This window comes from Vulpes lagopus, chromosome 12 (assembly GCF_018345385.1).
Source record: "Vulpes lagopus strain Blue_001 chromosome 12, ASM1834538v1, whole genome shotgun sequence".
Lineage (NCBI taxonomy): Eukaryota > Metazoa > Chordata > Mammalia > Carnivora > Canidae > Vulpes > Vulpes lagopus.
In genome coordinates this window covers 12180873-12193601 of record NC_054835.1, presented here as the reverse complement: position 1 = coordinate 12193601, position 12729 = coordinate 12180873, and the positions used below count along the sequence as shown (strand labels likewise).

Genomic DNA, 12729 nt, shown 5'->3' with positions numbered 1-12729 from the left:
ACAGCCCCAGGCCTCCAACCTTGGGTGCCCCCAGAACCGGCCTCATTGTAAGGGCAGGGCTGCCTGGGGCCCTGCCTCTGCCAGAACTGAGCTCAGTGTCCCGGGAGGCGACAGCTGCTAGCCCCCACGGGTTCCCTGGGTCTGCGGCCAGGTGACTGGTGCCAAGAAAGCCCTCATGGTGACATGATATGAATGACAGAATAAAGGAGAAACGCACGTGGCCCTATAACTGTCACTGCGGGGAAAGCATCTTGTTTTCCTTCCTGGAAACAGGGAGCCTAGGGAGCCGGGGTCCCTGGGCTGGAAGAGTCTCCGCTTTATATCAGAGCTTCCCAGGAGGAGCTGGAACCTTCTGGGGGTGCAGTGCAGTGAGCGGGCCAACGGCTCAGGCTGCCAGGCCAGGCGGGACAGGGGCCACCCCTGCCCCTGGCACCGGGTGACCTGCTGCAAGCTGCTCTCCCTCTCTGAGCCTTGGTTCTGCCTCCCGTGGATAGGGTTCAGTGACTCCATCCCACAGGGACCCTGAAGGCTCTTGGGGTCTGGATAGTGCTGGTCACCGTTCCTGGTACACAGTAAGAACTCGGGGAGTGCCAGCGGGGGGCCAGTCTGCCTGTGCATTGTGCCTGGTCCCCACTGGGCCCTGCTGGTGGTCCTGGGTCCTGGCTGGATCGGCACAGCACCTGCACTGATGGAGATGTGTCATGGAGACTCGACTCCCTCCTGCCCAGAGAACCCATGCAGGGAGGTGGAGCGTGATGAGGACTGGCACCAGGTGACAGGCCCAACGTACATTGCCCACACAGCCCCCACCTGTGAGAACGAGCACATCCCTGGTCCTCGGAGAGCAGGGGGCTCCTGGGTGACAGTCTGGGCCAGGAGGAGCTCCTGGAGGGTACCAGCCTTCCATCACCACTGCGGCCTACTGGCGCTGCACCCGGCTTTCCTCCATTCACTCTGCTCTCCCTCCCCAGCTGCTTCTCCCTCCTCCCAGCCTCCCCGGGGGCAGGAGGGTGGAAGCACCTCTTTACATTCTGCCATGTAACTAACTGCCTCCCCACTTCGGGACATTGGTGCACCAGCCGACAGAGGGCTCCCATGGGAAGCCGCAAGCACGCCCCCTCCATCCATCCCTAATGGGCCTCATTCCCAGAGGAGCCTTAGAGGGAAGAAAAGCAATTTCCAGACCAGATACATCCTTGGAAGGAATGCGACACGTAGACACAGACAATGGTGCTGGGCCGGATCCAGGAAGCACCACCTCTGGAGGTCCGACACGCTGCTTTCGGAGGACCAGGGTTTAGTGCCAGCATGCCCAGAGCCCTGTAGGAAGTCAACGGTGTCACCTCTACCTGAAGGCACCTGCCACATGCCTGCCCTTCCCTACTCAGCCTTCCCTGGCATCCAGCCTCATCGGCACGCCCATCCTGTTGTAAGGTGAACAGATGGAGAGCCCTGGTGTCCCAGGTCTCCAGACTGGGCTGCCAGGGAGTTGATGTCACCCTGGTTTCCTGACTCACTCCTCTCTTGATCTATCCCCTGGACAGGCCTGGCAGGAGAGACAGGGGACAGTTGCAGGGTTCTCTTGAGCCTCTGGAAATGGGGAGATGTGGTGGACTCTCAAGGTCCCCTGGGCCCGGGATGAAGGCCAGTCCAGCAGGAGGTGGCAGCCAGGCTGCCTGGAGACATCCTAGGGACAAAAGATGGGCCCATGAGCTCCAGCAGGGCATGCAACTTCTAAGGCCCACCCAGGCATGTACTGAGGCTGGGGGTAGACTGGGGTGTCCCCTTGGCCAGCATGGCAGCTCCTGGCCTGTGGCCTCCCTCCCTCCCTACCACCCCCCCCCCCCCACTCTCACCTCTCCAGCGGGGCTGCTCCTGCAGGGCCCGGTGGGGGCTGGGAGCACTACCAGAGCCACCAGCACAGCAGCCAAGCCCAAAGCGGACTTGAAGATTCCTGGCCAACCTGTGCCATGCACCCCCAACTGAGTAGGGAAAAGGTGGACAAGACGGGAGGGAGAGAGAGAAAGAGAGAGGAACCGTGAGTGCATGAACCTTCTTAAGTAAGATCACTCAGGTTTACTGCATCCTGAATAACCTCATTACTCTGGGAAGTAACTTATTCTCCTGTAAGTTTGCAGGGTGAGGCCCCCCATAGCCTGTGAGGCCCCCATGGGTCACCCCACAGCCATTTCCTCAGGGCCTCAAAAGTCCTTGGACAGTGGTGTCTGCGGGGCAAGTGAATGGATCCACGAGCACATGGCTCAGGGAGCTGGCAGGAAACGGTCTGCCCACCCGCCCTCAGGGGCTGAGTGCCTCCCTGGGAGACCGTGGGCTCAGGAAATAGCTGGAGGTCCAAGGGAAGCCAGCCACCAGCCACATCATCCCCAACACCTGGCCACCCAGCATTCCTCTTTCCCTGACTGGCGGCTGCAGCCTGCTCACACCCCTGGGGCCCCATGAGGCTGGACCACAGCAGGTTGGTCTGGGGGGGCTTAGCCTCAGCTTCCGTGGTAGAAACCCTGCCCTGCTTGTCTGCACACCTGCCGCCCCGCCCGATGGGCCTGGCAGATGGGTGATGCAGAGAGATAGGGAGACACAGACACACAGAGACAGAGAGATAGCGAGAGAGGGAGGCTGACACTTGCAGGGGAGAGTCTGGGGTTCCCACTGTGGTGTGTGCTGGGAGGGGGAGTCTTCACATGAGCCCAAATTGTACAGAATTAGGAAAGCCAACTTCCTGCCCCAAAGAAATCCAAGGAAGCCACCAACGGCAAACCCCTTTTTCGGGTTCTCTGCCCTTAGCTCCCCATTCCAGGACTGCCGCCGACATGCCTGTGTCATGTCCACCCCCAACCCTCCTGCCCTGCGACCTTGGCAGGCTCCCTGACTCTCTGGCGCTCATCCCAGGTGGCCACGGGGTGGTGAATGTGGGAGGAAGTGAGTGAGGTACAGCAAGTGCTCACCAAACCCCCCTGAGATGGGGCAAGGTCGTCTGTGCTTATCTCCTGGGGCTACTGTGCCAATGAGTGACCACACACGGGGAGGATTAAATGAGCACCGTGTTCTCTCTAGTTCTGAACAGGCTGCAACACTCGAGACATCGCGGGCTACCCTTCCTCCCGAGGCTCCAGGGGAGTGTCCCCTCTGCTTGACCAGCGCCTAGGGCCCTGGGCGCCCCTCCACCTCTGCTCTGACCTCAGCAGGCCCGTCCCCTTCTCCTCTGGAACGACTGGTCATCAATGCAGCACCACCGACTTCAGAACGGTCTCCCCTTGGGGTTCCTTATGTAATGCCATCTGCAAAGACCCTTCTTCCCAAAGCAGGTCATGCTTACAGCTCTGGGGGGCGGGCAGTGTCTTCTGGGGAACCCATTTTCCATGCTACCCTCACTCCCCTGTGCTTACTTACAACGGTTGTCACGTGAGTCGAGTCACGTAAGGCTCGTAGATTTGTGGCCTTGTGGTCACGTAACATTATCTTGTGAGCGCCACCCAGTCATCTCAGAAAGGTTTGCGCAGACACGACTGGGGTGGGGCTGTGTGACATTCAACCCTGGACCTGACCTGGTTCCTCAACCAGGCCCTCGCAGTGGACACCCCGCTGCTCCCTCCTTTTCCCCTTTGTCTCGTGGAAGCCAGTAGGGCCCCTATCCCTTCCTGCAACTCCTTCAGCAGGGCCGCCACACAGACACTCATGGGGCCGTGAGAAAACCTCTCTCCGTGGGGACCCTGGCTGTTCAGAATGCAGGGATGGTGTGGGGCTTGGGACACTGCAGGCCCAGCCCATATGGCCACCAGAGCAGGGGACAAGCCAGGAAGCAGGCCCAGGCCTAGCTCAGCTACTGATAAGCAGGGGCCCCAGCCCCACCTGGAGTCTCTCTTCTCTCAAACGGAGCCTGGAGGATAAAGTCCTGCCGGCAAATCTCTTGGCATGGGCCTAGGACACATCACACAGTCTGCAAGGGACGGCTGTCGCCGTGAAGCTTGCTCCTGCTCTGACCTCCAGCCTCCCTGGCCTGACCCCTGGTCTGACCCCCTCCTGCCTCCTCGGGCACAGACTTTGTGTGTGAGGCCAGTGGGCTCGGGGTTTGCCTGTGTCTCTGGCACAGGTGCTCCATTTGGCAGCAGGACGAGAGAGGGCTTGGGGGCCTCTGAGGCCACCAGGCTGAGGGACTGGGCTGGCCTGCTAGCTGGGAACCTGGGAGGGTAGCCAGAACCGGAGGAATCCCCAGGGTCCTGGGCCCAGAAGAGGGGCTTCCTTGGTGCCCCCTCCCCTCCTCTTCCTCATTCCCCCAGCCCTGGCCTTGAGCACCGGGTGCCCACCACCTGCGTGCCACCTGCCACAGCTGGGGTGTGGTCACAGGGCCTAGAGGAAGTCTGGTCCCATGGGGCCTGCTTGCTCCTACAGGAGCCCCCCATGCACACTCGCACCTGCCTCCGTGGGAGCCAAACCCCCTGAAGGCCTCACCTACTGCCAGGTGTGGAGGAAGAAGGACCTTGGTTTCTGCCCTTTCTCTGCCCTCACAAGCAGTCACCCGTACCCATGCCTCGGGTAGCCGGCAGGCCAGAGGGGTGCGCTCCAGTGCCGAGTCCTGGAGCTGAGGCGGCAGAGGGGCACACAGAGGACCCATGGCCACTACTCAGTAAGGGGGTGCTCAGGGGAGGCAGAGGGCAGGATGCTGTGCCCAGTTCGCCTGACACAAGGACGCAGTGCTGGGAAGCTGTGGAGGACCTGGGCCTTGGGGCAGAGCCTGGAGGCGGCCAGCTCTCCAGGGCACAGTTGGACCTGGCCATGGCCGCAGGTCGTCTCAAGAAGCACCAAGCACCCCTGCCTGTGCCAGCAACACCTATGCCTGGACTTGCCGCAGGCCACCAGGAAGGCCACCGAGAGGGGTCCCCCTGCAATGTCCATCTGTGTCCAGCAGTGGCGAGGAAGCCCAGGGAGAGCAGGGGAGGGGAACCACACCTCCTCCTGGTCCCCACCCACCCTCACCCTTGCACAAGGGGTCTGTTCCCTGAGCCTCCGCCCAGCGGTTCCCAGCCTAGGCAGCTGTGGTTGCCATGGAAACCCTGCATCCTGCGGGGGTGGGGGGGTGGGGGGGAGGGGCCCTCCTCCCACTGGCTCTGCCAGAGCTCAGCCAGGCCACCTTCTCTCCAGCCCCCTGTAGCCTCAGGGCCGGGCTGTTTTCACAGCTTGATTCTTTCCAGGTGCCCCAGGAAGAGGACAGCGGGTCCTTCCCCTTATTTCCAAATCCTCCAGTGGGGTGGGGGGTGGGGGCGGATGCTGGAGATGCTGGGCGCCAGGATCCTGCATGCCCTCCTCCACCTGGGGCATCCACGTGAGGCCCTCGGGAATCCCCAGTCCCCAAACATCTGGAATCCTATCACCCTGGTCCTTCAAATCACAAACCTCCCCAGGTGGGAGCACAGACATTTCCCCAAAGAGCGTCTGAGCATCTGGCCCAGAACAGCCAAGAAGGGAGGCAGCAGGAAAGAGGAAGAGACAGGTCCTCAGCCTCCCTCCCTGGACACAGGACCCCAGGCTTCCTCTCCCTGCAGGACTGGTCAGAGCTCAGAGCCAGGCTGATTGGGAAATTAGGGAAACGACTCACTGGAGTCAAACCCACGACGTGCATTTACTTTAAAAAAAAAAAAAGATTTTTTATTTATTTATTCATAGACACAGAGAGAGGGGCAGAGACACAGGCAGAGGGAGAAGCAGTCTCCATGCAGGGAGCCTGATGTGGGACTCGATCCCAGGTCTCCAGGATCACACCCCAGGCTGCAGGCGGCGCCAAACCACTGCGCCACCGGGGCTGCCCTGCATTTACTTTTGATCCCCTTGGAAGGACTGTTAGGACAGTAACAAGCTTCTCTGTGGAGTCGTGAGCTCATAAAGATGCAGCAGATGGGAGAGGGGGCCACCCTCAGGTGCATCAGAGAGCGGGTGCTGGACTCTGAGGTGCCCCCAGAGCAGGAGGTCTGCATGAGGGCCCCCTGCCTGACAGAGGCAGGAAGCCAGGGAGTGGGGTGCTCACGGGGCTGGCTCCTTCCACCTCCACCCCCAAGCAGAAGAATGGAGGGGTCTTCTCAGGGTCTGGCCAGCCCCAAAGGTTTCGAGTCCACAGACCACCTGTCCCTCAGACTGACCAGTTTGATCTTGGCCCCACTTGTTGCAGGGCTGGTTCCCCAGAAGGAGAGGCCAAAGCAGAGTTTGGGGTGCATGATGCATCAGGGACCAGTGCTTGTCGGGTTGTAGGGGAGAAGCAGTGCTGCCAGGTAGCCAGGCCCGTGGGGGTCTGGGTGAGTGGTGAGACCCTGCTTCCAGCCCTTGGTCCCCAGACCCAACAGTTCTTCCCACTGGGGACGCAGCCCCATGAGGAGCTCCTGAGCGAAGAACCCTCTTCTCGCGGGGTCCCGCCCAGCTCACACCTGCGGCTGTGCTCTCCCTGGAGGTGGCAGCCTAGCTGGACTGAGTGCCGCCAGGGCACCTGTGGACAGGGCCACCCCCCACCTGCTCTGAAGAAAGCGGGTCCCTAGTCTGATGCAATGTTGTAGGGGGGGTCCCATATGGCAGGGTCAGAGGTCCTGTTACCCCAGGGGGACCCCGCAGGCAGTACGGGCCAGCCCATGCCCTGAACACACTTCTGTGAGGAGGAAGTTCTGCCCTTCTGAAGCAGGAGGCTCAGCACTGTGTGAGCCGAACTGACCTTGGTCCATGAGAGCTCACAGGTGGCCTCCATCTCTGCCCATCAGGCCAGCGCTGAGGCAGCCCGTGACCCCAGCTGGTGGGCGCTGCTATGCCTGAGTGGCTTCATGTGGCTTCTGAGTGGGTCCTCACTGGTAGGCAGGAAATTGAGGGCAGGGGAGACCTTCATGCCCCACACCCACCCTGTGGGCCCATACCCAGACCTCCTTCCCTTTTTAGGTCCCTAACCCGCGAGGGGCATGGGGCGCTTGCCACTGCCCTTCCACCATCTCTCTTTCACACAAAGGGGGACCAGGTGCAAAGCTCTTCCCCTGGGGGGCTGTCCTATCTCCACAGCCTCCAGCCCTGTCGCATCCCGGAAGGAGAGTGACCTGCTGTTTGTGCCTGCTGCTGTCTGACACCCAGCTACCCGGTGGCCCAGCTCAGGGCGCCCTCCCCCCAGCTGGCCTGGCGTACCAGCTCCCCTCTGTGGCCCAGTGTGAGGGCAGTGGAGGGCCCACAGGGCCCCGGCCACTGGCTCAAGCATGATTCTGTCTCTGTGGGCTTCTGATGTTCCGTCCTCTGCAGACCTTGTGGAGCCGTGGCCTTGTGCCCGGGCGGGGTTGGGGGGGTGCAGACTCAGCTCGTGCTTGCCGTTTGCCACACTATGCTGAGTGCCAGGCCAGGTATCGGTCTTGGGTCCCAGCTGTTCCCTAGGACTTCCTTTTGAACAGGGTTGTGTCTTCGCTCGGGTCATGTGACAAACCTCAGGCCACATGGACTTCCTCTGTTTCTCTGACATTAGTGGACAGGGTCAACCCATCTGTACCAGAACTGACACCCCTGAACCCACCCGCCTCTGGGTGCCAGATATCTCTAGGCAGAGGGGCCCTGCCAGCGCACCCAGCTCCACACCAGGCTGCTGGCTGCGGGGTCTCCACCCTCTTGACCCTCTGGCCTCAGGGTGCAGCTGCCTCCAGTGTGGTCTTGCTGGGCAGTCCCAGCTCTGGGCCAAGGTGGCCTTGCCGGATGCCTGGATCTGTGCCAAGCAATGCCCCAGGGCTGAGGAGCTGCTGCCCCCATACCACTTCTGGGGAGGGCAGGTGTAACCCTGAGCTCCGAGGTTCTCTGACCTCAAACCCAAATTTCCTGAACTCCAAGAGGAATCTTCTGGAAGAGACTTCTAGTAGGGATACCTGGGTGGCTCAGCGGTTGACCATCTGCCTTTGGCTCAGGGGGTGATCCCAGATTCCTGGGATCGAGTCCCACATTGGGCTCCCTGCAGGGAGCCTATGTCTCTGCCTCTGTCTCTGTGTCTCTCATGAATAAATAAATAAAATCTTTTAAAAAATAAAAATAAACAAAAAAGAGAGACTCTAGTAGAGTTTTTTTGGGAGGGAAAGACCTACCTCCTGGGGTAAGGTGGTGTAGGGACACAAGGAGTGTGGGGGCAGCTCCCCTGGCCATAACAGAGAGGGCACCACCTGCTGGCATCACCCCCATAGCTGACCTGGGCTGCACCGGGGAGGACGCTGACCTGCATTGGGCGGGCTGCCTGCTCCCAGGACTCCCAGGCACCCCCAGCCCCTGCAGGTGTGAGTTTGGAGCTGGGCAGGTGGTGTGCGTAGCACAGCCTCCAAGACACATTGACCAGGACCCGTAGTTGAAAACCTCAGATAAAGACTGTGCGTGAGGCCACAGATCTTAGCCACAGACAAGACCCCAAGGACCCATGTGAGTGTCCAGGTGCTGCCGGGGGCCCCCAAGACCCTCCTGAACCTCTGCTGCCAAGGGTCCCACTCTGACTCCAAGGAGGCAGGAGACTTTCAGATTTTGAGTTTGGTCGCTGGACTTCCCAGCTGCCCTGCTGCCCTGCCTCCTCCCATTTTCCCCTATGGGCTGCTCCCCATTGTCTCCAAGCTGTGGATTGTTTCAGGTGCCTCCCAACATTGTGTCTAGAGGGGCCAGGGGGCTCTAGCTGCCAGGCTGCGCTGCCAGTGGTTGCTGGAGGGTCCCGGGGGGCAGAGAGAAAGTAGGGGTGGAGGGCTGAGAGGGAGTGGTCCTGGACCACACTAGGGAGCCCCCTTCCTGCCTCCTGCCCTGCCCCCTGTCACGGGGCCCCGGGGGATGAGTGTGCCCCAGATGTGTGTCCCCTGCCCAAGTGGGCTGGATGTGCCTGTGAGTCTCGGTCCCCATGGACTCCAGGAAGCTGGCCTGGAGGAGGAGCCTATACTGATGGACGCCTGGGTTTCTCTGGCAACATCAGGGCGGGCCTGTCAGCCTCCTGCCCTACCTTCTGCACACCTGGGGGTGCAGGTGCCCGAGTGCCTGTATTTGGCCAGCGGCTGCTGCCCGGCGCCCTCCCACAGACAGTGAAGCCTGTGGCCTTCAGCTGGTGAGTACCCTGGGGGGGGGCCTACCTGAGCCCCACCTGGCCTGCCCCTGGCCCTGGGGAGAGGGCTCTGTGGGGGCACAGGCAGGGTGGGAAGCAAGTTCACCTCTCCTTCTTCCATGGATGTAGTAGCCATCTTTCTTCTGTCCTGCTTTCCTGAGGAGGGGTCTTCCTGTCTGGGGGTCCCTCTGAGGGCTTGGGGGAGTCTCAGGGCAAAGCCAGGCTGCCCCTGGGAGTATGATGCCCGCGAGCCCCACCCATTGGGCTGCCCTGCCTCTGGGCTCTGGTGTCAGTGCTAGATTCTCATCTATGAACTGTCCCTCAGTTTCCCCATGTGGACAATGGGGGTAACTACTCTCCTAGCTCCTGAATGGGGCTGATGGGCGGTTCTGCACTGGTCCCACCTGGCAAGGCCGTGATCTGACCATGAGGCCGCTCAGCCGGGATCCAGCCAACTCCTCAGGCAACAGGCCCCTCAGGCTGTCCTGTCCTGCTGGAAGGCTCCCATCAAGGCGAATGAGCTACAGGTGGAGGCAGCAGGTGGAAGGAGACCCCTGCCGCACCCCACAAAGCCGTGGCCCCCAGTTGACTGTTTTGAGCTGTTTGAATGTGCTTTTGGCCTCTGGGCATGTCTGTGTCTGCCGGCCTGCCCTGGTGCTCCCGGTTTGGAGGAGGTGGCTCCAAGGGCAAGTCTCTGCTCTGTGTTGTGTGACTGTGGGCAAGGTTACAATGCCTTCCTCGCAGGCTGTGGGGAGGAGCCCCAGGTCACCTGGGGAATGCACTGGGCTGGGCGCAGGGCTGGGCGCAGGGTGCCCCAGTGGTGGCCGGCTCCATGACTGACTGGCCTTGGAGGAGGCCGAGCAGGTTTGCGGGGTAGTTGGGTAGTCGTTCAGGGCAGGGAGGGGTGGGGATGAGGAGGTGGCAGGCCTGGGGGAGGGCAGAGCTCCCTGCTGGCTCCGTGGGCGTGGCCATGAGTCCTTGGCAAGAGTGGATGGTGGCCCTGGGGTCCCCTGGGTTGCAGGTTTCATGGGCTGTGGCACCACGGGTCTTGGCCATGTATCTGGGGTGGTTTGTGGAGCTGAGAAGCCGTGAAGGTGCGGCTTCATTTCATTTCATTTGCGCCCGCAGCCACCTCCACCCACAGAGCCCACCGCTGGAGGCCTGGCCATTTATCTCTGCCCCGCCTCGCCCACCGGTGCTTCCAGCTGCCCTCACCGGTGGCGCCCTCCTCCCAACAACCAACTGTCTTCCCAAATCGCTGGCCTTGTGTCACCTCGTCCCCGCCCTCACATCTGCCACCCTGGGGGCCTCACCAGCTGCAAGGAGCTCATCAGCTCTGCGGAGCAGCTGGTGGAGACACTGTGGGTGTTGCAGCAAAGTGGGTGGTAGAGGCTGGGGGCACCGCCCTGGCCAGACCCCCTTACAAGGCCCTCAGCAGCCCAGGCTGGCATGCCCTGCTCGCCCCACTCTGCAGACCTGGGCAGTGTGCATGCGCGTGCATGCATGTGTGTGTGTCTGTGTGCGGTCTCTAACAGGGGAGATGTGTGCTTTTGTGTGGCGGGGCCCTGTATGCCAGATGCTTGTCAATTGCATGTCATTTCCCCAGATGTGGTCCAGCCTGAGTCAGCCTCTGAAGTGCTTTCTTTTGCACCTCCAAGTCCCTACACCCCACCTCTCCAGGCCCCTGCTGCTCGGGGGTTTGGGACCAGGTCGTGTGCAGCTGCAGACTCTGACTGGGTGTATCTGAGCAGGTGGCTAGAGGGTGTCACATCCACAGCCAGTCCTGTGCCAGCTATGGTGGCTGGCCACATCTCTGATCTCAAACCCTGGGGCCCAGGGCCTATGGGCATGATGGGCCTTTCTCCTTCACGATCTGCTGACTGTCCCTCAAGCCTGCTCAGGTCTGCTTAGGGCTCGCTTCCCTGGGGACGAGCCGGTGAGAAACTGCTGCTGGCTCCCAGAGGAGCCCCACCCCGTTCCGCCCACCCCACCCTCCACCCAGCGCAGCCTGGCAGGTGCCTGGGCCAGGACAGTAGCAGGGTGGGCACAGAGCAGTGGGCTGTGGGAGCTGCGGGTAGGCACACCGGGCCTCCCCCTGCCCTTGGGGCAAGGGCCAGAAGCCCGCTGAGCTGTCACTTCCTGGCTGCACTGTGCAGGCGTCTCATGGATGGGGGCAGTGGGTGGGGGCCTGGGTGGTGGTCCAGGCTCAAGGGGGCCCAAGTGAGGCAGAGGAGCACTGGCTTTCCTTTCTTTGCCTGTGCCCTGCCCCAGGTGAGCATTTGTGGTTCCTGTGCCTCCTGACCCTCAAAAAAAAACACCTCAAGTGGGGACTGCTAGTGCTTTGCCTACTTTACTGATGAGCAAATGACTTGTCTGAGGTCAGCGGTGGGCACCTGGTACACCAAGGGGCTAGATTCCCCACCACGTGTGTGAGTGCCAGCTGAGGGGACATGCAGGAGCTCTGCTCTTCACACGAAGCCTTAGGCCAAGAAGAACCCCCCACCCCCCGCTGTGGCCTTCCCAACCCTGCTGCTTCTGACCCCGGGACCCTGAACATGGAGCCAGCTTCTCCCATAGGGCTGTGGGCAGGGACATAAAATCACATTGGGTGCTGCCGTGTTAGGGGCTCTTACAGGGTGCTCCCCTGCCCCTCAGTTCCCCTCCCCCACCGCGGGCAAGGCAGAGGAATGGGGACCAGGGTACAGCGGGGTGGCATTGATAGGTAGTGAGCCAGGGAAGAGGCAGGCAGTGATGAGGATGGGAGTGCGGGCTACAGCCAGGGGAGCCCTGGGGTCTGAATGGGGTTAGCAGAGCTGCTGGGGCCTGGCCGTGGCCCAGCTCACAGAGATGTGGTCGCCCCAGCAGGTGCTGGGGAACTGGGGCCGAGTGGGCAGTTGCAGGCCAAGCATCCATGGAGAGTTGGTCCTGGGCAGGGAGAGACCCGGGCAGGCTAGCATGTCTCCTGATTCAGAGCGGCTCTGGCCCCCCAGTGGGGTGAAACAGGCCCCCGGAGAAGGGCAGTGCTTGGCAGGGCAGGAGGAGGGGGAGGGCGGCGTGATGCTGGGGTTTTTCACAATGTCACATGCACTGGTTTCATGATATTGCTTTTATGGGTCGGCTGCAGACGGCCATGGCTTTGTACACAGTTTTCCTGCTCCTGCAAAGCAGGGGCCACCAGGCCGTCTTCCAGGAGAGAGGGGCACTTGGTTCCCACCAATGCTGCTCAGAATGACCCTCTTCCTCTGCCCTTTAGAGAGCAGGGCCAGAAAGTCAGGAGGTTGCTGGGGAGAGCACCCCCTAGGACCTCAGCTGATGAGGGGGGCTCTTCAAGAAAGGTCCTGGGGCCACAGTGACAGTGGGGTCCTTCGGTGAGGCTGGGGGGCTTCTGCTCCAGCGTGGAGGGGCTCTATGTGAGCGAGAGGAGGCTGAGCTGCCTCTGGGAGTCTCCTTGGTTGTCCAGCCTCTAAAGGTGGTGTGGGGGACACTGTGGTCACCCCCTGCCTGGAGCTGTCCCCTAGGACCTGTGGAGCAGAGGCTGTGTGCAGGCCCCGTGTATCCCCCACATGTCCCAGGAACATGCGTGTGCCTTGCCACTCTCCCAAATTCCTGGGGCCCCCTGTGCCACCCCGGGTCAGCCCTCTGTGACACCA

At 61.5% G+C, this 12729-nt stretch overlaps 1 protein-coding gene across 1 annotated transcript in view; it reads left to right on the top strand.

The window, feature by feature from the left end:
• Positions 1 to 12729, top strand: part of CCDC187 (coiled-coil domain containing 187) — a 50768-nt gene that overhangs the window by 1411 nt on the left and 36628 nt on the right. Inside the window, exons 3-4 of the mRNA XM_041725229.1 lie at positions 2803 to 2937; positions 9004 to 9082. Of these exons, the coding sequence (XP_041581163.1) occupies positions 2803 to 2937; positions 9004 to 9082 (214 nt within the window). The remainder of the gene's footprint in view (positions 1 to 2802; positions 2938 to 9003; positions 9083 to 12729) is intronic.